The 23,824-nt window shown below is 38.0% G+C and overlaps 1 protein-coding gene across 14 annotated transcripts in view; it reads right to left on the bottom strand.

Moving 5' to 3' along the window:
- The window catches only part of Rapgef6 (Rap guanine nucleotide exchange factor 6), a 449,393-nt gene that overhangs the window by 330,088 nt on the left and 95,481 nt on the right, over window positions 1–23,824 (bottom strand). For 13 of the 14 annotated variants that reach the window (XR_015630532.1, XR_015630530.1, XR_015630531.1 and 10 more), the window contains 6 exon segments: window positions 19,421–19,585; window positions 16,088–16,195; window positions 14,794–14,997; window positions 10,976–11,084; window positions 8,180–8,420; window positions 1,536–1,693 (listed from right to left, as the gene is read on the bottom strand). Coding sequence is in view for 9 of the 14 variants with exons in the window: in XM_087571700.1 (XP_087427826.1) it covers window positions 1,536–1,693; window positions 8,180–8,420; window positions 10,976–11,084; window positions 14,794–14,997; window positions 16,088–16,195; window positions 19,421–19,585 (985 nt within the window). In the remaining 5 variants the exon portion in view is untranslated. 14 annotated transcript variants of the gene reach the window in all.

Here is a 23,824-nt window from a genome sequence, read left to right as displayed (position 1 = left end):
ATTGTGAATCTTCTATGGAATGTAAGAAATATGCCACTGTAGACCACATACAGACAAAGAGAAACAGATTTTGATTGCACAACATGATGGACACGTGAAGACATGAAAACATGCTGCTTTCAGCAGAGGAATGGGCTGGAGCACTGGAAAGTAGCACTAAGGGTAAGAGACCGCTCACTGGTTACAAGGGGAGAATCTATAGGTGCCAAAGCACAGGCCGCTTTCAAGAAGCAGTGAAGCAACAGGTGGTCAGAACAGGCAGCGGGAGAGAAGTTCATCCCCGAAACACCTCAACCCTGTAGACATTTCTTCCAGGTCACAGAGAGGAGCCCAGCCTGCTGTTCTGCGTCTAGGACACCTTATATAATAAGCAAATAATTCATTTTATGTACTCACAAGTAGTTTTGCATTCATTTATGATTTCTGTCTGATGACGAGACTTCACTAATACGGCAAGTGCTAGAAGTTAAGTGGAGTTATGACTCCCTGAAATGTTTGTTCTACAGTTGGCAGCCCTACGGAAGGCGCGATGTATAGCATCGGCCTGCTGAGCATCATGGCTCTAGCCTCAGTTGGGAATGGGAGAGAACAGTGTACACAACTACTTTCACTGGTCTGTGTTTTCGTTAAAGCTTGGAGTTTGTAGGTTGTTATTAAAAAAAAAAATCCCAAGAAATAATGTACAATACAACCTTCAGCAAATGCTTTCTGTTGTGCTAAGGTTTTTTTTTATTTAAGTTGCTGTAAGAAAAGAGAAACTTTACTAATACACCTACATTTTCTTTCTGGCACTGAAATGTACGTGAATGAACAACCTTCCTCTGTGCACTAGAACTGAAAACGTAAGTTCAATCAGAAACGCGCGGAGGGACCACTTTCCCCATCTCTACCTTTTGTCTTTTCTTGAAAAACATTTCACATTTTTTCAAGTGATGGGTATATAATCAGTTCTTTATAATGAAATTTTAGATCATACAGTTATGTGACATTTTATGCCTCCGGGCACCACTACATGTAGACAGCAGCTTGCTGATCCATCCCGAAAGTCATTAGCGACGTAAACAATGCTACACGCTGGTAACAGTTCTTGACCAACCCCCAAACCAACAAAACAAACAAACCAGAAACAACTTTAGCTTCACATGCTGAGGGTAAAAAAATCAGTGCTTCTAAGAAAATTACTAAGATGGTTTAGTATTTAGAAGACAATGGTTTAATGTTTTAAGACAACCTGCCTTAATTCTTTTTCACAGTCTGTTTTCATTCCATCACTCAGCAATTTCTGAAAAATACCACTGAGATTGTTTTATTATCAGGTTTCAATTTTCAAGGAAGTAACCTTGTGCTTAGGTTAAAAAAAAAAAAAAAAAAAAAAAAAAAAAAAAAAAAAAAAAAAAAGAAGAAGACAATTTTCCACACTAGCTTTTTTCATGAAGTAAAAAGCCAGAGTCAGAGGTGAAAACCGCAGGCTAACCCAGTATCTGTTGCACAAGGCTCAAGTGACGGAGCCATATGAAGTTACATGGAAATATTACCTGAAGGATTGGAAAAGTCCAACATGCTAGTGGTAGGCTGTAAGAGATCTGGGCTGCTGGATGACAGTGTTCCAGGAATTGGCATGATAGCCAGGCTGTGCCTACAGTGCCTGGTTCCCACAATGCTGTCATCTTGTGATTGACTCAGGCCTCCGTCACTTTAAAAGAAAAACATGTATTACTTTCAAGTATTAGAAGGTACTTACAAAGCAAACAATTTGACTTCCTAAGTACAAAGGTGTAACAAGAACAAAATCAACTCAGTGTCATGATTCAACCAGTTAGATTAAAACATCTCAGCAAACAAAAAGGGTACTTACAATGAAGATACAGCAATGAAATGTTTTTGATAGTTACATTAAAATGAAGTAGAAAACAGAAGTAATTCTACTAATCACAAATAATGAGTTTGTTTCCTCTGGTTTTGGTACAGAACAACAGTTTAGGGACTGATTTATTGAGCTATATATGACTACAGCACAGGAAGTGTCCCCTCCAATCACATGATAATCGCAAGACAGTTTAAGTCAGTAACAGCTCTCTTTTAAGGTTTCAAAACCGCATATTAACTAAAATGCCATTATCTAGGACAACAAAATATTCTTCTTTTAAAACATTTAGAATATTACACAGGTTACTCTAAAGCCACTGTAAGGAAAAATATAGACAGTTAAACTTTGGGTATTTTCCAAATATTACTTTAATTATAAAGTAAAACTGTTGTATAGAATTTAAGATCACAGTGAAAAAGATTTCCATCATCAGCAATGACCAAAGTAAGAGTTATTCCCTAAACTGACTAGCATTGAAATGCTTTCTTTAGGCTCTATTTCTATCTCCATTTTACTCAGCACAGCCTTCTGTTTTGTTTGTGTTCCACAGAGGTATCACAGAACACTTACCAATCATCATGGAAAACATTAAACTACAATCTAAAAGATGAGTGATATAGAATATATTTAGAATATGTTAAAGCCAAATATGGGATACAGGCAGACTATGAAAGGAAGCAAAATGGAGAGTAATGGACTGTTAATAGCAAGACCAGAAAGATAGCCAGGACAAGAGAATGTAGTCAGGAAGGCATGAAGGTAAGGCATGGAAGGAAGTCACTGTGATGGGAGACTGACTACTATAAGGTTGCCTTGAGTGAATTCCTTCTCTAGCTGGCCACTGGCTGAAGGACTACTACAAAGACTGAGTGAGCCCAACTAGATGAAGAATAGTATTTTTGTCTTTATGAAGAGAGCCAAGTACTGTACCCAAATGAATAATCCAAACCTACAGGAGAGGATCGTTTACTTTAACTTGTCACTGAGAAGTAGTGGGACAATATAACTGATACAAATAGCATTTATCTTCAAGGAGAAACATCAACCTACTCTTACGAAAAGAAATGCTGTATTTGGTGAGTAATTCATGCTTACCCTAAGCTAGCTCTCTACAAAGTTGGTTGCTGCTGTCACAATTAAACATTTTAGGATTAGCTAGGAGGAAAAAAGAAATGCTACTGAGTATTTAAATCATAAAAAGTGTAAAGATCACAGAGGACTCTTGGGTCTGGGACCAGTCAAAGAAGCACCTAACCCTCAAGGGACTGGAGGCCCTAGGAAGTTTAGAGGACTGGTGTGGTGGGTGGGGTGGGGACATCCTTGTGGAGACTGGGGTAGAGGGAGAGTATGGGATGTGATGTGGAACAGTCGGGGGATGAACAGGGAGGGGAATAAAATCTGGAGTGTAAAAATTAAAAAAAAAAAGAATTCTGTAATGCTATTGGGGAGGAAAAATAAACACAGAAAATGTTAATAACTTCAAATGTTCTGATATATTTAGTGTGTTAGAATCCATAATTAAAGCCATAACTGTCAATAAAAAATGTGTAAAGATCTATTTTTGAACAGTAAGTCTTTCTCTAGTTGATGTCTGAAAACAAACACACCAGTGTTTTGATTCATAAGGTCAGGTAAGCAAATCCAAGGAAACAAACCTTTAAAGACATGATCTACTCTTTTTTTTTTTTTTTTTGGTTCTTTTTTTCGGAGCTGGGGACCGAACCCAGGGCCTTGCGCTTCCTAGGTAAGCTCTCTACCACTGAGCTAAATCCCCAACCCCATGATCTACTCTTAACTAACAACACTAAACTAAGATTAGAATTGTTTTTTGATACAGGGTCTCATATAGCCTTGACTGTTCTTCAACATTCTATCTGGTGAGAATGACCTTGAACGCCCAATCATCCTACCTCCACCTCCAAAGTGTTGGTTTTCTATGGGGCCTGTGGTCAAAGACAGAGACTTTCAGAAGGGAAGCAAGCACTCTGCCTATGAAGTCAGGTCCCCAGCCCTGGGTCAGAGTTTTACATTACAGGTAATTTACCACAGAGGCAAAGCTCACAAAATATGAAAAGTTCTTAATATTTACTATCACTTAACATTGATTCTGCTTTTTAATAATTAATACCACAAGACTATCTAGCTACACTCATAGCAAGTAGGTTATAAATTCATGGTAATTAAGGTGTGAGCATGTAGACATGAAAACTCTGTCCTGTGCAATTCAAGCTATGACAGAAATGAAGTAGTTAATTTGCAAAAAAAATAAAAAAAATAAAAATAAAAAAAAATCCATGCTTAAAGTTGAACTGATAAAGCCTATTTGAAAATAATCATGTCATTTCTTACCAAAACAGTCTCCTGAGAAGTGATGCAGTAACAGAAACAAAATATTTTTGAAAAATTCCTCAATAATTAGTTCCCTAACATTTAAAATGTTTGAAATAAAAATAATTAGTTTTCTTATGAAACCAAAGAGGCCATAAAATAACTCCAACATTACAAGCAAACAAAAAAAAATATACTGATATTTGGAGAGGAAAACAGTTCTTGATGCAGAGAACGAAACAGCATATCTCTAGGAAGGTACAGTGATGTCGCTTGGGCAACCATGAGTAGAGAGAGTAAAGCTGAGCCATTTTAAAAAGGGAAATTGAGTCCCTGAGTGGAATTAGCCTTGGCTAATGAAAACCATGCTTTATCTCATAATTTACGGATGGACCCACATCAACAACTTGTCAAAAACTTATTTTCATTTTAACTTTTTTATTTTTTAAAGATTTATTTATTTTATGTATGCATATGAGTGCCCTTTCTGCATGTACACCTATACACCAGAAGAGGACATCAGATCACATTACAGATGGTTATGAGCCACCATGTGGTTGCTAGGAATTGAACTCAGGACCTCTGGAAGAGCAGTCAGTGCTCGTAACCTCTGAGCTATCTCTCCAGCCCATACTTCTTTTTTTTAAGAAACATTCTTTTCTTCCTGCTCCCACAGATACTGTAATAGCTGCCCTGTTCTTAAGAGGATATGTGGGAGAAATAGAATTTGAAATGCTTCAGCTAAGGAGCTTTAGCACATAGGGATTCAGAAACTACAGAATTAAAATTAATTAATATTTCATCTTGGTTTTTGAGACTGGGTTTATCTGTGTAGCCCTGGCTGGCCTGGATGCCATTCTGTAGACCAGGCTGGCCTCAAACTCAAGAGATCTGCCTGCCTCTGCCTCCTGAGTGCTGGGATTAAAGGTAGGTGTGTGTGTAGGTGTGTGTGTGTGTGTGTGTGTGTGTGTGTGTGTGTGTGTGTGTGTGTGTGTGGTGTGGTGTGTGTGTGTACCACTACCACCTGGCAAAACTACTTGATTTTTAATCTCAATTAAAAGAACTGAAATATTTTATAGTAGGAAAGATGAAAGACAGAAGGGGAAAAAAGGGAAAACTTATTGTGCTTTATAAAACAAACAAAAAACATCTGTCCTTCTTGTTACTTTTCATGTCTAACATACCAATCTCTTATACTAGGGCTTGTGGTGTATTTGTAGCTCTTGTGAGGCTGAAGCAGGAAGATCACTTGACCACAGGAGCTTGAGGCCAGCACTGGCAACATGGCAGGACATAATCATCATGAGATCTATTGAAAGGGTGTTGTATCCTTGGATAAGCATCTGTATGGATCATTTGAACTCATGTTTTCTGCCTATTTTCTACTGATATCACAGTCTTGTTTTTCCCTTGAAATGATTTCCAGGAGTTTGTCAGAGAGGGTGAATTCCTGTAGTGGGTTGAATGAGTATGTTTCCTATCAACTCAAATATTTGAACACTAGTTTCCCAGTTGGTGGTGCTGTCTAGGGAAGCTTAGATAGTGCAGCTTTGCTAGAGGAAGTACATCACTGAAGACGACTTTGGGTGTTTAGAGTCTCATATTCCATTTCCTGTTTGCTGTCTTTCCAAAATGAAAAAACAACAACAACAACAAACAAACAGAAATGAAATTATTTACTGGATGTGGGTGACGCATACCTGCACTTCTAGCACTTGGGAAGAAGAAAGAGTTCAGCCCTTTAAAGAGTTTGAGACCAGCTATGGCTATACAGTGAATTCAATGTCAGCTGGAACTACTTGGGGAGACCCTGTTTCAAAAAAAAAAAAAAAAAAAAAAAAAAAGCCAAGAACTAGTGATCTGGTTCAATGGTATAATACTTGCTTTACATGGGGAAGGCCTTCCAAAAACTGCAAGAAAAATTATCCAAATTCATTTTAAATGATTAATAGTATCAAAAATAATAATACATGTTCTCAAAAATACAGAGTAACTAGTCTAACATAAAAATGAAAACCGAATTCTCACAAACTGGTCTCAGAAATCTGTAGAACTCTTATCTTTTAGTGACTGAAATGACTGACATTATATATCATACTGCATCCAAGAGAGGTGTAACACAAAGCAAAAAGTTCAACAAATGAAAAATTAAATAAAAATACATCCTGAATTTAAAGAAACCCACTTTTAGTAGATCTTTCTTCCTTGGTACCAATTAAAAGTTATCATGTGGGAAATACTCCTGGTGACAGCAACTTCTGTGTTTCCTGCTATGAACCTGGTGTCCATGCCTAGTATCCTACTTCTACTCTCCAAAGAATATGCATAATGCCACTGGCTTAGTTGCCCAGGAAGGGTCTCTAATGAGCCACAGTCACAACATTCTCTAGTTGTAGATCCTACCTGACATAACCATACTACCAGTTGCAATGATGTACATACTCTAGACCAAGCCATCAGGGCTTCTGGAAGTAGATCGCAAGAAAGGCACCCTCCGTGTGAACTATTTCCTGCTTTCTGGGCCCTAGGTTTTTCTCCTTTCCATCGTGACTTCAAACACGTCCCAAGCTTGTTAGTGTAGGCTATCCTTCTAAGGTCTCTTCACCCAACTTCCTCTGGTGTCAGTGTTTGCTGATATGTACAATAATAAATAAATATTTTGGCTGTTTTAAAGTTGTGGTTTTTATAACCTAGTCACCTCAGTGAAAGCAGGAAATGAATGAGCAATGAGCTCTAGAGTGGAATTAGAACAAAGCCATCACATTTACGTCTCAAATGAGCGACTAATTAATTGAAGAGAAAATTTGTCTCTGGCTAGAAGTAAGAACTTGTGAAGAATATTTCTTTATCTTTCAGAAGTGTGTGTGTGTGTGTGTGTGTGTGTGTGTGTGTGTGTGTGTGAGATGGGGACATACATATGCTTGTGTGTGTCTATGTGTGTAGGGGGCCAGGTGGCTGACATCAGCTATCTTCCTTAATGTCTATATTTTATTTTTCTCAGAAAGTTGACAGAAAATCTCTGGAATCAGAGTCTACCAATGCTACAAGACTGGATGGCTATGAAGCCTCAGGGATCCTCCCATCCCTGCCCCCGACAGCTGAAGTTACAGGTATTAGCTAGTGTACCTAGCTTATTACAATGTGGGTCATCATGCCTGAGTGGCCAGGGCTCCATCTACTGAGCCACTTTCCTAGCATGAGAGTCTTCAATGCTAATGAAGACAGAAGACTGCACATGTGTTTTTCTTGGATGCACCTTTTTGTCAGTGACAGTTCACTGTCTTAACTGATTCACCAAGTACTGGATACGCCCTTTGTTTTACGTACTGTACTTGCTTAGTACTTTGTAAAATTGGTAATACATATCCTGGAGTTATTTTTAACCATGACACTTCAGCGGAGTGATTCAATGATCATTTTACAAACCTCAATTTGCATACAAAATTCTTAGATTTTATTTAATTTTGGAGATATCTCATGTTTGAAACAAAAAATAGATTTAAACTGGGAATGGTGAATGTATGCCCAGAAATCTGAAGGCTGTGGCAGAAGCTTTTGAGCTCCTGCCAATATGTGGTATATTTACAGAAAGACGATCTCAAAAAGACCAAATATCAAAAACTTCACCATTAGAATTCAGGAGAAAGTAATACTAGCAATAAAAAATGACATTTAAAAACAAAAAAAAAATTACTAGTGATGAACATGTCACAAGACTTGAGATATGCAAATTTACAGATCCCGTGAATTGAAACTGAACCCTATATAGAAAAATATACCATATGAAACAATCTTCTCTAGAATTCACAATACTAAAAGCTACCAGTGATAAATTCTACAGATAATGTGGAGAATTCTGATTTTACTCATGCACTATTTGAAGATTTTATGATGAATAAAAACAAACACGAGTCAAGAGTTTGTTTCCCTACCATAAAAACCAGTCAGCATTACAGCCCCACACGATACATTGGTATTACCCACCTAAATAGTTTTGGAGGCAAGATACTAAATCTTGTTTTATCCAAAATTTTCCTGATTTTATTTCTTCCACCTGAAACGGTATTTGCTTTAATTTTCTTGTTTCCTTTCTCCTGTGGCACCTGCTCAATATCCCCTGGGACATCTTGAATAGAATGACGATTACTTTTTTTTTCAGCAATTTTGGGAATATGAGGGACACCAGATTTCTCTTGTTCAGTCCTACTGAGCAATTCTTTGAACACTGTGGAAATAAACAAACATCATTTTCCTTCTCTTTGTTAAAAAGTTTTATACCAACACATTTTAAGGAAAAACATCATCGCTTTCTCAGTCTAATACTCATTTTAACATCAGCTGCTAGATTCCCAAAGTGGTAAGATGAAGTCACTGGGAAAAACTGAGAGGAAACAGGTAGGCTGCCAGCATGTGTGAAAAATGGGTACTACACAGTGAGCCAGCAGCAGCCTAGTCCAGGGCTTGCTTTTCTCTGTGCTGCTTCTTCTGTCATTTCTTTCCTCTCTTACTTCCCTTTTGCGGTTCTGACACAGGATTTTGCTTCACAGCCTGGCTCGAACTCTCAGTATCTTCCTGCTCCAGCCTCCCAAGTGCTGGGATTTCATGTGTGTGCCACTCCACTGGGCTTGTTAAAAACAATGACCTGTACATACTTCTGGAGATCAGGATGTTATGCACTCATATCCCCAACCACTGTTATGTCCATGTTTGCACTGTCCCTCAAGCCTTTCTTAGTCTAAGCCTGATTTCAGGCCAACACTGCTTTTGCTGCCACAGAAGAGAGAACATGCCAAACTGGTCTTTGTGTGCCAGACTGGACGATCTTAGCGTAATGTCTTCTGGTACTATCCACTTTAGCCAAGTGTCAGGATTTGACCTGGGCTGTGGCTTAATACTCCTAAATATCACGTACCGTCCTTTTACCTACTAATGAGCCTCAGGCTGATTCTTAATCTTAGTGATTTGTGAGAGCAGCAATAAGTAACATATAGGTATTTCTTAGGTTTATGATGTCGTTTCTTGTGGTTATCCATTAAGGAGGGAGACAGCACCCTCATGCACAGGTTCTGTTTAGCCGTATGAAGACTTGTCTTCTCCATAGCAGTTGTGCTGAGTTACACTGACACCCAGAGTGTGAAGAACGCCTTTCCCACACATCCTTATCACCAACATCTGCTATGTTTTCTTCTTTGTTTAAAGTTACTTAAGACAGAAGATGACTGTGGTCTAGATTTGTAGTTTTCTGATGGTTAATAATATTGAGTACTTTTTCAAATATTTGTTGACTATGTCTGTTTCTTCTCTTAAGAAGTGTCTGTTTAGATAATTTGCTCATTAAAAACCATAAGATTGCTTTTTTCATTTTTTTTTAAAGATAGCATTTCATTATATATCTCAGCTACACTTAAACTTTCAATCCTGCTTCAGCTTCTAAGTGCTTTCCTTTCCTCCTTTCTTGTCTTATATTTTGGAGATAATGTCTTAGGTAGTTCAGGCCAGCTTTGGAATCCTAATTCTCCTGCCTCCACCATACCAGCTTTTTGAGATCTTTACATAATCTGCATATTAAGGTTTTGCTAGAAGAACTGACAAATATTTTTTCCCCATCTTGTAGGGTCTTCAGCAAGACAAGACTATACTGCCATGATGAAAGCATTTGAAAAATGAGACTTATTTTTTTTATACTTATGTGCACATATGAGTGTCTGACATGTGTGCATGTGCCTGCTGAGTTCAGAAGAGGGTATCAGATTCTTTGAACCTGCAAATGCAGATGGATTTTGCCTGATGTAGGTGCTGGAAAAAGAACTGAGGTCCTCTGGAAGGATAGCAAGTGCTTTTAACCACTGAGCCATCTCTTCAGCACCAAGAGAGACATTTCAGTTTGCCCTAAGACCCCAAGCGCTCCATTTCCTTCTGAAAGGCAATCTAATCAGCCTAAAGGGATTTTCTTCCCCTGTCTTGTAAAAACTCCCAAGTGGCCTTTGGTTTTTAGTTGCTATTCTGGATTCATGGCTATCATTCTCATGATTTTAGCCAAAATTCAATACAGTCTTAAGCAAGTGTTAATAAATCATAAAAATGTCTAAAGCAAATGACAACAAATCTTAATAATTACAAGAACAAATGAATGGTACGTTTGGTGACAAGCACAAGCTTAATACCTCTTTTATTCTGCTATGAATATGAAACACAAACGACGTGCGGTACAGATATAGGTCAGCTACAGCATTCAGCTATACTCAGCTTACACTCAGGCCTAGCCCCGTCCTTATACTACAGAACTGAAGAACACAGTGTAGCTACTATAAATGTTTCTACACAGAACCAAAGGACATGCTGTTTAGAAATCTCACTCATATATTTCAATGCTTCATTCAGTTTACTTGATGAAACAACTAATTTGGCGTTTGATTCACTGTGGAAAGCTCGGTTTGAAGGTCGGGAGTAGAAAAAAGCCTGCTTATGACTTCTAAGCTTTGTTCAGGTCATCTAGGTTTTATTGCTGTACTCTGTACTGCACAGTACACAACAGGAACTCGAGAGATACTTTACATAGGACCGAAGCTGTATCACTATTTCCTTAGGTTTAGGAGTACTACTATTTCCATGAAATTTAGATTATATAAAAATTATCGATTATAAAATCCTAATAATCTTAGCAGCTTTACAATAAAGTTTCTATTTTACTATCATCTACCTCACTGAAATGACTTTTAGCTTTTCTATTACTCAAAATAAAACAAAACCTTATCTCAATAGCTTTACAACAAAACTTACCAAAAATGTTGGTCTTCACAGTAAGTGCAAGATGAGTATTATTCCTCAAAATTTCAAGGGCTTTAGCAAACGTAATATTCTCAAAGTTTTGCCCATTGACTTCCATTATCTTGAAAATATTTTAAAAATACAAATTAAAACAAAGATAATAGTAGTCACATTTATAATCTTAAAAGCTTGAGTAGAAAAACTAAATAGAACTTGAATAAATCACACCATATATAAACAATGATGAGAAGCTGGGCTATCATTTTTTTCCCTGTATGGCTTAATTTCCAAATCTTGCATTCCATGTATTTTAAAAGGTTATTTTCTTTGGGATCCTAAAGGATATGGCCCAGTAGTCAAGAGCAAGAACTGCTCTCACAGAGAATGCAGTTCAGTCTGTACACCCATGGTACCTCACAATCACCCACAACTCCAATTCTAGGTGATCTAATACTTTGTCCTGACCTCTGTAGGCTCCAGGCAAGCATATGATGCACAGATATTTAGGCAAAACACACATACACCTAAAATAAATAAACCTAAAAAAGAAGAGGGGGAGGGGAAAAGTAAAACAGGGACTGGAGAGATGGCTGAGTGGGTAAAGGTGCTTGATCCCCAGAACCCACATGGTGAAAAGAGAGAACTTACTTCTCAGACATCCACACATACATCATGACTCGTGTGTGTGAATAAGAACATATACATACACTAAACATAATAAAATATATGATAATTTATAAGTGAAGAAAAATTTTAATCATGTTTAGCTCACAAGATGAAAACACTACTTATGTATGTTCATGCAGATTTTAGTCAAATAGTCTAAAGGGAAATTTAGTGCATTCCAAGGTATTAATTTAAAAGCAGCATGCTAATACTGAATGCAACAGTGCATGCCTATAATCCCATACTAAGGCAAGAGGACTCAAAGTACAGAGCTACACAGTCAGGCTTTGTCTTAGGGGAAAACCAAATCAGGATTCTAAATATTTCCTATATTTTTCTTTCCTTTTTTTAATTAATAAAAGAACCAGGCAGGCAGCCAAAAGCAGCACTACCGTGATTTTTTTTCTGCAGGTGAGAAACTGCTTCTTCGCAGAAGGGACTCCTTAATTTGGTTATACCCCATCACCACACAAAACGTTTAGTAGACTGGGGGTGAGGGTGGGAGGAAGCAAATCCTAAGGGCAAAGAAAAATAATGAGCAAAAATTCTTCAGCAAACAAAAAGCAAAGAGAACAGACTTCAGAAGTGACACAGAAATTCCCAAAGGAGAAGAGAATACAAAACATATATTAGGAAAAGAAAGGTCAATAGAAGCGAAACTCAGAATTCCACAAAGACAGGTCAGGCCCATTGTGGTGGTATACCTTTAACTCCCATGGACTCTGAGTTTGAAGCCAGCCTGGTCTACAAAGTGAGTTCCGGGCCAGCCAGGGTTACATTGTGAGACTCTGTCTCAAACAAAGCAAACAATACCAAATAACTCATATCTACACACCAAAGTGCCCTGGCACTGAAGACAGCTCCAGTCAGTTCACAGTTCCCAACAACTCTGAATCTCAAGTACAAAGAATAAAGATATGTCTGTGTAGGGATCAATAGTATGAAAAAAGGGCAGGCTTCTGGCTTCCATTGGGCAACGATATGATAAGGGGATATTTTTCTGCAACTTTTTTTTTTCTTTTTTTTTTTCTTTTTTTTTTTTTTTCTGGGGCTGGGGACCGAACCCAGGGCCTTGCGGTTGCTAGGCAAGCGCTCTACCACTGAGCTAAATCCCCAACCCTAACTTCAATATTCTTAAGAGTAAAACCAGTTACCATAGAACTGTATAACACACTAAACATCTTCAAGTATATACAGATGTCTGTAGAGTGAGAAATCACAGAGATGCATGATCTAACACATTAGAGGTGACTGTGGGAGAAAGGATGGAAGAAGCAAAACCAGATAGATTTCACATCTGGAATATAACTTTTAGATCTCACTGTCCTCTTACCTACTATGAGAAATGATGCTTTTAAATGTTTTATAAAATTCTTTAAAAATCATAATAAACTAATTCTAAAATACTGACTGTTAGATATTTTTAATGAGTAGACTGAGGAAAGGGCCAGATTAAAAAACTTCCTTCAAGAAATCAAAGGATTGCTACCACCCCCAACCCCAGCCCCCACCCCCGTGCTCATTCCCCACAGTGTCTCACTGCATGGCTAGCCCTGGCTGGCCAGAACTCAGAGATCTATCTGCTTTTGCATCCAAGTCATGGGATTAAAGGTATGCATCACCAAGCCTGACTTACTACAGTTTTCCCATACCCTACCCACCAGGTTCTGACATTCAGGGTATTGTAGGCCGTTCAGTGGCCTCTACTCACTGTGCACCAGCAATAATCTCTAGGTTTGATACCTTAGGGGCTAGAGATAGAGCGTAGTAGAACACAGTGCTCACCCAGCATGTGTGGAGCCCTGGGTTTTATCCCTGTGTATAAGATCAACAAACCAAACAACAACAAACTCCTAACAAAAACAAAATGAAAGAGTGTACATGTCTATTTTAGACATTGCCAAATGATGGCCATTTTGTGTGTGAACTGAAGATTAGCAAGAAAACAACACTGATGTACATGAAAATCATCTATAGAGCTTTTTAAAAATACAGATTCCTGGGGCAAGCATGTAAATTGGTGGTAAAGTGCTTGTCTCACATTAGAAAGCTGTGGTCTGATTTCCAGTGCTTGAAAATAAAACAACCAAAATTAAAAAAAAAAAAATCACAACAGGTTCCCAGACTTTTCTGTTGATATTAATAAAATTACTTACCAATAAAATTACTTATCAATAAAATTAATAAAATGATTGAGGGAGCTTGGGAATTACATTTAATACGTAAGATGCAGTATATTACATTTTTACTTAGGTTGCACAATAGCTACTTAATTCCTAAAAAGAATAAGCCAACCAGGTATAATGGCACATGACACTGGCACACGCCCAGCACTCAGGAGGCAGAGCTCTGTGTGTTCAAGGGCAGCCTAGTCTACTATATATTGACTTTAAGGACACAGTGAGACCCAGCCTAGAAACCAAAACCCAGAAAGAATAACAACAACAAACCAAGTAAAAAACAAACAAACAAACAAACAAACCAGTAGGCTACAACCAATTCCTCCCACATCTCGGCTTTTCCCGGTTTTTCATCTGGTTCACTCTGCTTATAACTGCAGCTGTGGTACTACATGGACATTAGTTAATCTGATGCTATCACTGAATCTTCAGCCACTTATATTAAAAGCATTTTGAAGCTTCTATTCTATCACAGTTGTAAGGGTGCTAATTCATGAACATTTCTAGAACATTTTGAAGTTGCCAAGGATAAATTTCATAATCCTTGGGAAATAGGGAGGGCCATTCAAAAAAACTGAGTCCTGTAGAACACATGGTTTCAACATTATAAAATTTCCCCTCAAAAGTAACGAATCTATGATAAATATTTTGAAGACAAATCCTATTTCAATATTAGCGCTCGGGCTGAGGAGATAGCTTGGCTGGGAAAGTGAGGACCTGATTTCCCGGTACTGGGAAGGTAGAGACGGGGATCCCTGGCGCCTGCCAAGCAGATGCCCTAGCCAATTTGGCAAGTTCCAGGCCACTGAAGCTGGCCAGGAGGAAAAGAAAAGGCAGGCAGCCCCTAAGGAAAACACTCAAAATTGTCTCTGCTGTGGACACGCACACTCTTCACTCTCAAAACTGCCCTCCCCAAAAAGAGACAGAAGTAACAGATACATTATTTATCAAAGTCCTTATGTAAGTGTGGGATTGCTCACTTACCTGATCACCCCGTTTCAGTCCTGCGTCAGCAGCTTTGGTACCAGGCTCCACTACTTCTACAAAGACACCAAATCCCTTCTCGCTGCCTCCCGTGAGGCTGAAGTGTAGCGGGGACTCACGGGACGCCTTCTGCAGTACAACCTGCCTCCACTTAGCCTTTGCAGCACAGGCGATGTTCAGTAATCTGAGGTGACCGTTCATTTTCTGTGAAGCAGAAGACTGAAGTGTACATGCATGTATCTATTTTTACAGGCTTTAAAATATCCTACAATGGTTAGGATTAGAACCAAAAAACCACAAACTGTAGAACTTGTGACAAGGTAAACATGACAGGAGAGGGTACTTCCACCTAGAGCACTCAGTACAATTTCTCAAGTGTTTTAAAAGACTTTTTGTTAATGAAAGGTTATCCCGAATCTTCTGAATTTAATGTATTATTCTTGTATACCTCCTGGCTGTTATACAAAACAGGATTTTCTAAAATTCTATTTTAAAACTAGAGTAACTTCCTATTGCCTAATATTCAGACACATCCAAGTTTCCATGTCTTCAAAAATTAACTTTTTAAAACTCAGTAACATTCTAACTTGAAGTTCTATCCCAAAGTTAATATTCAACAATTCTCAAACAGGGAATGTAATGTGTTTGTGAACATGATATGGCTCTAATAAAAAGGTATAGATATTTTTCTTCCAGGCCAGCGATCAAATTCTATACTTGTACATAGTACCTTAGAGTGGGAGATTTCAGTGAATGGGATTGGGGGCAATCCAGGACTCAACCTCGCTTTCTTTTAAATAGCTACTCATTGACACTGTGAGAGCTAAACGATGGTAGTGTGCCTGTATGAGTCAAATTCCCCAATCTCTGTTTATGCTTCCTCATTCTGTACAGAGCAGATATGCTACAACGAAGTCTACAGGAACTGAGGGTAAAAAGGGACCAGGGTTGCCACTTTGTTCCTTCTGTGCTCAATTCAACTCACTTGCTCTGGGAACTACACTGCTGAGTATTTTCTCTGTTTTCAGGTTTACCTCACTATAGTTTTCACAATCTCCCCAAATTGGAGATTACCATTTTCTACTGAGATCTGAGGCATAAGCTTAGGAAACCTGTCCATGTGCACATTCTAACAAGAGGCTAGGTCCAAAACAAAATGAACATGTTTTATTTTGGTGAGGAATTCTCATCCTACAACAGATACAGGAGTAGAACTTGTTCTGAGTTGCTGTTTTTACTGAGGGAGTAGAGAGAACTATGAATTATAAAAGTAATAAGTTCTTTTGAGCCTTACTGTATCTTCCAAATTTTTTTCAAATTCTTCTAGAAATCGAGTCATAGCAGGATCACCTTCAAAATCATTAAAATGATTATTTACCCATAAGAGTACAATCCGGGTCACCTGTGGAAACAGAAGAAAGCATGTGGTTATGCGGTACTCTTCTATCTTCTGGCTCCTCTTGAGCGTCCTTTGTTCTAGGCAGTTTAATCTCAGCATATGTTTCCTTTGGTTCAGCAAGAAGACACAAACTAAGATGTGTATTTCACATAAGCGTCTTAAACACAAGCCTTTGTATCTTCTAAGTGCAGGCAATAATTTCAAACATTAAAGGTGTTAAAAATGGGGGTTGGGGATTTAGCTCAGCGGTAGAGCGCTTGCCTAGTGAGCGCAAGGCCCTGGGTTCGGTCCCCAGCTCCGAAAAAAAGAAAAAAAAGAAAAAAAAAAAGCTGTTAAAAATGTACTTGACCAAAATTGTGAAGAAAAACATATCTAAAAAAATGTCACTAAATACTGTCAAATTTTCAAAGCCTTGAGTTATTATTTTGTTGCATAGTTAAGTAAAAAAATCAAGGAACGTGGGGCTAGAAGAGAGGGCTCAGATCCTCGGCACCTATGTACATGCAGGGTGTGCTGGCACATACCTCTAAGCCCAGTGCTGGGAGACGGAAACACGATAATCCAAGGAGCTCCCAACTGGTGGCTCCTAGTCCAGCTTGATACCTTGTCTCAAAAAATATTGCAGGGAGCATGTGCTACAATGGACCTGCATATACACAGGTGACCTTTTCCTAACATAAAACTAACAAATGTAAGTGGATTTGAATACTGTGCCTAATAAAGTCAGTAATTGATTCACACTCCAAAATTTATGACAGAATATCCATGTCACCATTTTAAGCAGTCTAAAGCACATACTCATTATATGAAATTCTAGAACATTCTTTATCACAGCTGTTCTCAACCTGTGGGTCATGGCCTCTTTGGCAATTCTCTATCTCCAAAATCATTTACATTATGATTCATAAGTATAGCAAACCTACAGGTACAGGTAGCAACATAAATAATTTTATAGTTGGGATCACCACAACATGAGGAACTGTATTAAAGGTTACCAGCTATTAGGATGGTTGAGAACCACTGCTTTATTACTTCAAAAGAAGAATCCATATTCATTCATTAGTGTGTTCTCATTATTCTGTACCCCTTGGCCCCTGAAAGTTACTGTTCATCTGCTTTTCTGTCTCTGGATTTTTCCTACTTCAAATATTTCATATACAGACTCATGCAATAAGTATCCGTTTATGACGTTTTCACTTAGCATTTCAATTTCATGCATATTTATTTTACTGCCACACATGATTCATTTATCTCTGATGATTTTGGTTTGTTCCTACCTTTTAACTATTATCAATAGTGCTATAAATATCTGTGTTAAGGTTTATGCTTGCAAAGCTGTTTTCTTTCTTTGGGTACATACCTAGCAGAAGAGTTTTTGGGTTATGTGTCTGTTGTGTTTAGCCTTTTAGAGAGCTGCTAAATTGTTTTCCATAGCGCAACAGTTTATAGTACCATCTTCAATATTGTGTGTGTGTCCATTCCTTATATCCCCAGGAGTGCTCCTTTCTCCCATTAAAAAAGCCATCTTAGTAGGTGAGGTGGTACACGTCACTAGATTTTGAGTGCACTTTCCTATGTGCAATGAGAGTAAACATCCTCATATGCTTGTGGACCATTTATGAATCTTCTTCAGAGAGGTATTTACTCCAGTCATTTGTTCATTTTTCAGTCATGTTGCTTGTCTTTCTGTCCTTAAGTTTTAAGAGTTTTTTACTCTGGTGAGTAGATCCTTACCACACCTATGATTTGTAAATTTTATGTTGTTTATGCAACTTTTCGCCTTTCCCACTTTCATAGATTGGTTGCAATGCTTACCTGGCATTTGCATGGGTTCTGGGGATCCAGACTCCCATTCTCATCCTTGCCCAGCAGTGTTTTTAATCACTGAGCTGTCTCCCTATCTTGTAGTTCTTGATAGAGCTTTTTGATACAGAAAAAAGATTTTAGTATTGGAAGTTCTGTTTATCTGTCTTTTTTTCTTTTTTGCTTGTGTTTGGGTGTTATATCTTTAGAACTAAAGTCATAGTCTAAGGGCACTGTATTTTGTCTCTTAAAAATGTTTACAACTATTATTACTGTATATATCCATGATCTGTGTGGAGTACATGTGCCATGATATGTATTAAGGTCAGAGGACAACTTTGTGGAACTGGTTCTCCCTTTTCACCTGCATGTGTGTCCTGGGGTTTGAACTCAGACCTCCAAGTTGTCAGGATTGTTCAGCAAGTGTCTTTACCCACAGACTCACACTGCTGGCCTCAAACCTGCAACACTGCTCTTGCATCAGCTGGGTGGTGAAGTGTAGGCACGTGGGTCCTCCTACAGCTACTAATGTTGATTCCTATGTTTAGGCCTCTGATTGATCCCTTTTGAAATAAATTTTTGTATATGGTGTATGAAAGGGTCCAATTTATGCTTTTACATAAATATATCTAGCTATTTCTAAACAATGTTTTGGTTCTTTTCCTAAGTATCCCTTTATTTTCTCTAGAGCTAAAGTACTTGTATCTAATTCTAAAACATGGGTGGCAGTGAGGGGAAGTAAAGGCTGTAGTCTCCTGAATAACAGAATTCAGTGTCCTCACCTACGGTTTATTATCTAACATATAAGACAGGAAAGCACACCGGAAATGATGACCCCGCTTTTACTTTCTGAAAACAATTTATTCCCAACTAATATGATAAGGTGTCTTTCCATTAAAAATATAGATGTCCTATAAAATAAACTAAAATCTTCAATCAAAAATAGCAAACAATGCGCGGTGCAAAAAATAACCCAAAGACACATTTCCTATACATTATGGGAAACCAACTAAGTGCTACCAAAATTTCAGATGATTTTAGAGTCTCTAACTCAGAAAAGCTTGGATTGTCTTATCCTGAGACAAACAGCCCATCTTCTTGAAAAGAAGTGGAGTATTACTTAAAACTCACTAACCAGTTTCATGTTCTATCCATCTGCACAACTACTACTACGATCCCTGAGTTTACAACTAGCTGTGCCACTGTCTTATCTCAGTTTCTGATCTTGTAGCTGGTACCCACTTCTCTCACAACTATTATGTTAGGAAAGTGAGCAAACACATGTCTACACTAACTCACTACATTAATTAGGTAAGTTTACTTTTTCCCACAAAACAACAAAACCCTCACTATATCTATTAAGTGCAAAAGTGTCTATTAATAAAATGTAAAGGTTAAAGTTGTCTTTTCTATTTATAAACCCACCTTATCCCTTAAGCTGTCAATCTTAAACCATTCTAAAAGCTTGATCCCAACATCCAAAGGAGTTTCAAGAAATGTTCTGTAAGTTAATAGGAAATCTTCTATATAAGTTGGGTCCACAATAGAATGCTCTTCTATCAAATGCATGATGAGACGCTCAGGTGTCGCCTAAAAACCCAAGAAAAGAAGAGATTAGGAAAAAATAGAACTCAAGGTGTCACGTTATCTCCATTATCCTATCTTATCTTATGACTGTAATTTAGTAGCAGCCAGAGGGTCAGAGCTGAGATATGGCAGAGGGGTAAGTCCCCAACAGCATCTGCTCAGCTGTGCTTCTTTCTTCTGCCATTTCACCATGGCAGGACCCAGGAAATGCGCCGACTTGTTCCTGTATGGGCTTTTACTACTAATTCTGCTACAATATGGCAGGTAATGACTGTCTAAGGCAAAGGAAACAACAGAAATAAAGAAGAGAGCAAGCAAGTAAGCTTTCTTCCACTTCTAATCTAAGTCAACTGCCATACTAGGCTACAGGAATAATATAGAGGTCTGTACTCTTCAAGCTTTGCTGTATGTGAAATGACTAAATCCTGTATGGTTTCTATATTCAAGATTTTAAATGCTTGTATACTTCAAATTTCGCGTGCACACACGCGCACACAAACACATTTTCTATTGAGTTACTGAATCGATGTTAAAATTTATTAGACTTTGCAGGTCTCCTAATTAATTAATTTTTGGTGTCTGTGTCATGAGGAGGCCAGAGGACAACCCTGAGTATTGTTCCTCAAGAACTTTTCCTTATTTTTGAGACAGAGTCTTACAGGCCTGGGAGCCTTACAAGCATGAGCCATCATGCCTGGCTTTTTGGAGGGTTGGCAGAGTGAGGGTTAGGCCAGAGAATTACGTCAGTGTCTTCCTCAAATGTTCTCTACCTCCCCCCCCCCCCTTTTTTTTGTGGAAAAAAAATATTTTTGTTGGGGGCTCACCAACTGGCCAGATTGGCTGGCTAGAAAGCCCAAGGGACCCTTGTTTCTGCCTCCTCAATGAAAGAATTACAGTTGCTTGTCATCATATTAGTCTTTTTTTTTTCTTTTCTTTTTTTTCAGAGCTGGGGACCGAACCCAGGGCCTTGCGCTCACTAGGCAAGCGCTCTACCACTGAGCTAAATCCCCAACCCCCCATACTAGTCTTTTTAAAGAAACCTGAATTAAGAGTCTTGTGCTTGAACAGCAAACACTTTACCAACTGACCCATCTCTCCGACCTGGAGAGATGACTCAGTGATGAAGAGCACTTGGGCTTGGTTCCTAGCACCCACATGGTAGCTCACAATCATGTCTAATTCCAATTCCAGGGGATCCAATGTCCTTTTCTTTAGACTTCTGTAGACATGACACATACATGGTACATAGGCACACACACAAGCAAAAGACTATTACGGATATAATTTATATACACAAACATAAATATAATTTAATATTTTATACATTATATATCATTTTATGTAAATAAAATTTAAAAATCTAATCCTGGCCCTTAAGTTCAAATGCCAATCTGCTGCAACCATACAAATAACTAATCCGAACATCTATATGGTAAACATACATTAATACTGACAATGTTATCTCAGAATTTTTATTCCCTAAGGGCACCCAATGTTAATAAGGTACTCAGAAGTAAGAAAGATGTCATATAACCAACTTATGGCATAGAGACTAAAAGTTATTCCTTTTTATTTCTTACTCTTAAAAATACTAAGTCTAAGATTATGAAAATGGGTTTGTTATTTAGGCCAATGATGGTCTAGGAAACTTATATGTGGTCTTAGGGTAGACATAGTGAGTGAGTGTGCTAACTGTTCAAGTTTAAAAGAAGAACACTATCCTGTTTGTCTAAAACGGTAGATAAGGGTTCCTACAGAGTCTGGGCAACACATTAAAAAATTCGAAGAGGCCATTATCATGCAAAAATTAAGTCTTCAACGTCTACCCTTGCAACCAAGAAACTTTGGTCCTTGGAGAGAGAATCACACTCTGGATAACCTCCACTTGGAGAAAGGCAAAAGACATGGTTGGCACTGCTATTCTGGCATGGTAGAGACTGGTTAAAACCAGCAAATAGGGCTGGAGAGGTGGCTCAGTGGTTAAGAGCACTGACTGCTCTTCCAGAGGTCCTGAGTTCAAATCCCAGCAACCACATGGTGGCTCATAACCATCTGTAATGGGATCCGATGTCCTCTTCTGATGTGTCTGAGGGCAGCTACAGTGTACTCACTCCCATTAAATAAATAAATCTTAAAAAAAAAAAAACCAGCAAATAAACAAGAGAAGAATTAATAGATATGGAAATAAAACATTAGAAAAAAAAGTCTGTAGGATAGTTTTAGGCCAGTTAAATATCATATAATGTATGGCTGCAGAATGCACAGAGAGTTGTAGATGTACATTGATAATGAACATAAATACCTGTTTTCCTAGCTCTGACTCACGAGGGGCTAAAAATATACAATATAGTAAATTTCCAGATCTGGCTTATAAATGCTATTTTCTACTGGAAAGATCAGGAACTTTCTGGAGAAATGGCTGATTCCAGAGTAAGAACAAGAAAAGTTCATGATAATCCTTACTGACTGTTAGAAAACTAAAAAATGCTCAAAGAATGATGAGGGCATTTCAAAAGAATACAAGAGTCAACTTGTAGAGCATTTAAACAATACTGATGGCAAGGGAGTATAACAATAAATCCATATCAAACACAAATTAAAGAATGACAATCAGTATTTATAAGAGAAATTATAGTATCAGTAAAACGGTGTTTTCAGCAGGAATCATCAACAATAATAAAAGAGGTGGGAAGAGGTTTGCACCTAGTTGTTACTATCCACAAACTAGAGGCATATGCTGACAGTCACCTCAGAACATCTCTTCATCAGATACCCATCAGTTATCAAGTGTCACAAATGGTGACATCATAGGAAAAAATCCTCACATATGGACACAGGTCTTCAATGTTAGGTTCTCCAGAGGTGTTTAAGTAGTACTCTTGCTTTAGGAATGGTGACATACTGTATTTGTAAAATATCTCAAACAATTCAAAAGAAGACTGACGAAAAAAGGGGCAAACGCGACACAATATTAAAAGTGGGGGAAATCTGACTTACAGAGTCTCTGTATTCTTGAAACTTTTCTTTTTTTTGTTCATGTGTATATGGGTATGTGTGAGCCAAAGGTCAATTTCGGATGTCTTACTCAAATATTCTCCACCATGTTTTAAGACAGGGTCTCACATCAAACTCAGAGCTCATGAATGTTACCAAGATAATGGGATCCTCCTATCTCTGCTTCCCCTCTGCTTCAATTACAGGTGCACAACGATGTGCCCAGACTTTTTACATGAGTTCTGACAGGCTCAGGTCCCTGTATCTGCATTTGTCTGACAAGCCCTAACTAATTAAACTGAGCCATCTTCCCATTCTAGTTCTTAAACATTTCTATACATTTAAAATTATTAAAATATAGGGGTCTTTGGCCAAAACAAAATGATAATATGCATCAGTCTATGTATTCTATTTATATGTTGTCCTTTCTTTCTTTCTTTTTTTTTTTTTGGAAACAGTTTCAAATAGCTGTGTATGGCTTTGAACTCGTTTTACATATAGCTCAATCAAGTCTTGGACTCAGGATCCTCTTGCCTTTATCTTCTTAGTATGGGAATGATTATAGGTGTGCAACTACCATACTCAGCCATACTCACCTTTTCTGCACACAAAACTTATACTAAGAGACAGCTCTAAGAATTCAATTCCTAGGAGAGAACTGATATGGCATCACTTGTATTTCCTCTCTATGGTATTAAGTTCTCCACTTGCCAATTAATGACATATTTTTCAAATAAGGCTACCTTAAAAAGAGAACCATGTATCTTAGTTTCAACTTATATTTGATTTACTTTATATCTAGGGGTCTTCATAGAGACAAGAGTGACAAAGAATAGAGGAAGAGAAGAAAATATAGAGATTGCTGCTTTGAGTGTAATCATACCACAACTCCAGATTCCCTCCCTCAGTCTTGACTGCACCTCTTCTGTTTTCAATTAGAGAAAGGGTCAGAGACGCCACAGCTGATTTCAAGCTAACAAGACCTCTGCACCTTCACTGTGGATTCTGTGTGTCTTTGTGGCTAGTTTTTAAATTTCTAGTTCCGGTCTTGCCACTAAAATTGCTTGCTTTCTTTTTTGTAAGACCAACACCCACTATCAAAGGCTTACATATTTAAGAACATTTGACCAGTATAATCTAAAATAATATATCAATTTGGATATTAAAGGGCAATAATTATCCTTTATCATTCAAGTGTATAAGAACAAATTAGACAACAAGCTAGTGAAGAACTTTACATTACTCATA

Source organism: Rattus norvegicus, chromosome 10 (assembly GCF_021556685.1).
Source record: "Rattus norvegicus strain SHRSP/BbbUtx chromosome 10, alternate assembly SHRSP_T2T, whole genome shotgun sequence".
NCBI classification, from domain to species: Eukaryota; Metazoa; Chordata; class Mammalia; order Rodentia; family Muridae; genus Rattus; species Rattus norvegicus.
This window is presented reverse-complemented; position numbering and strand designations above follow the sequence as displayed.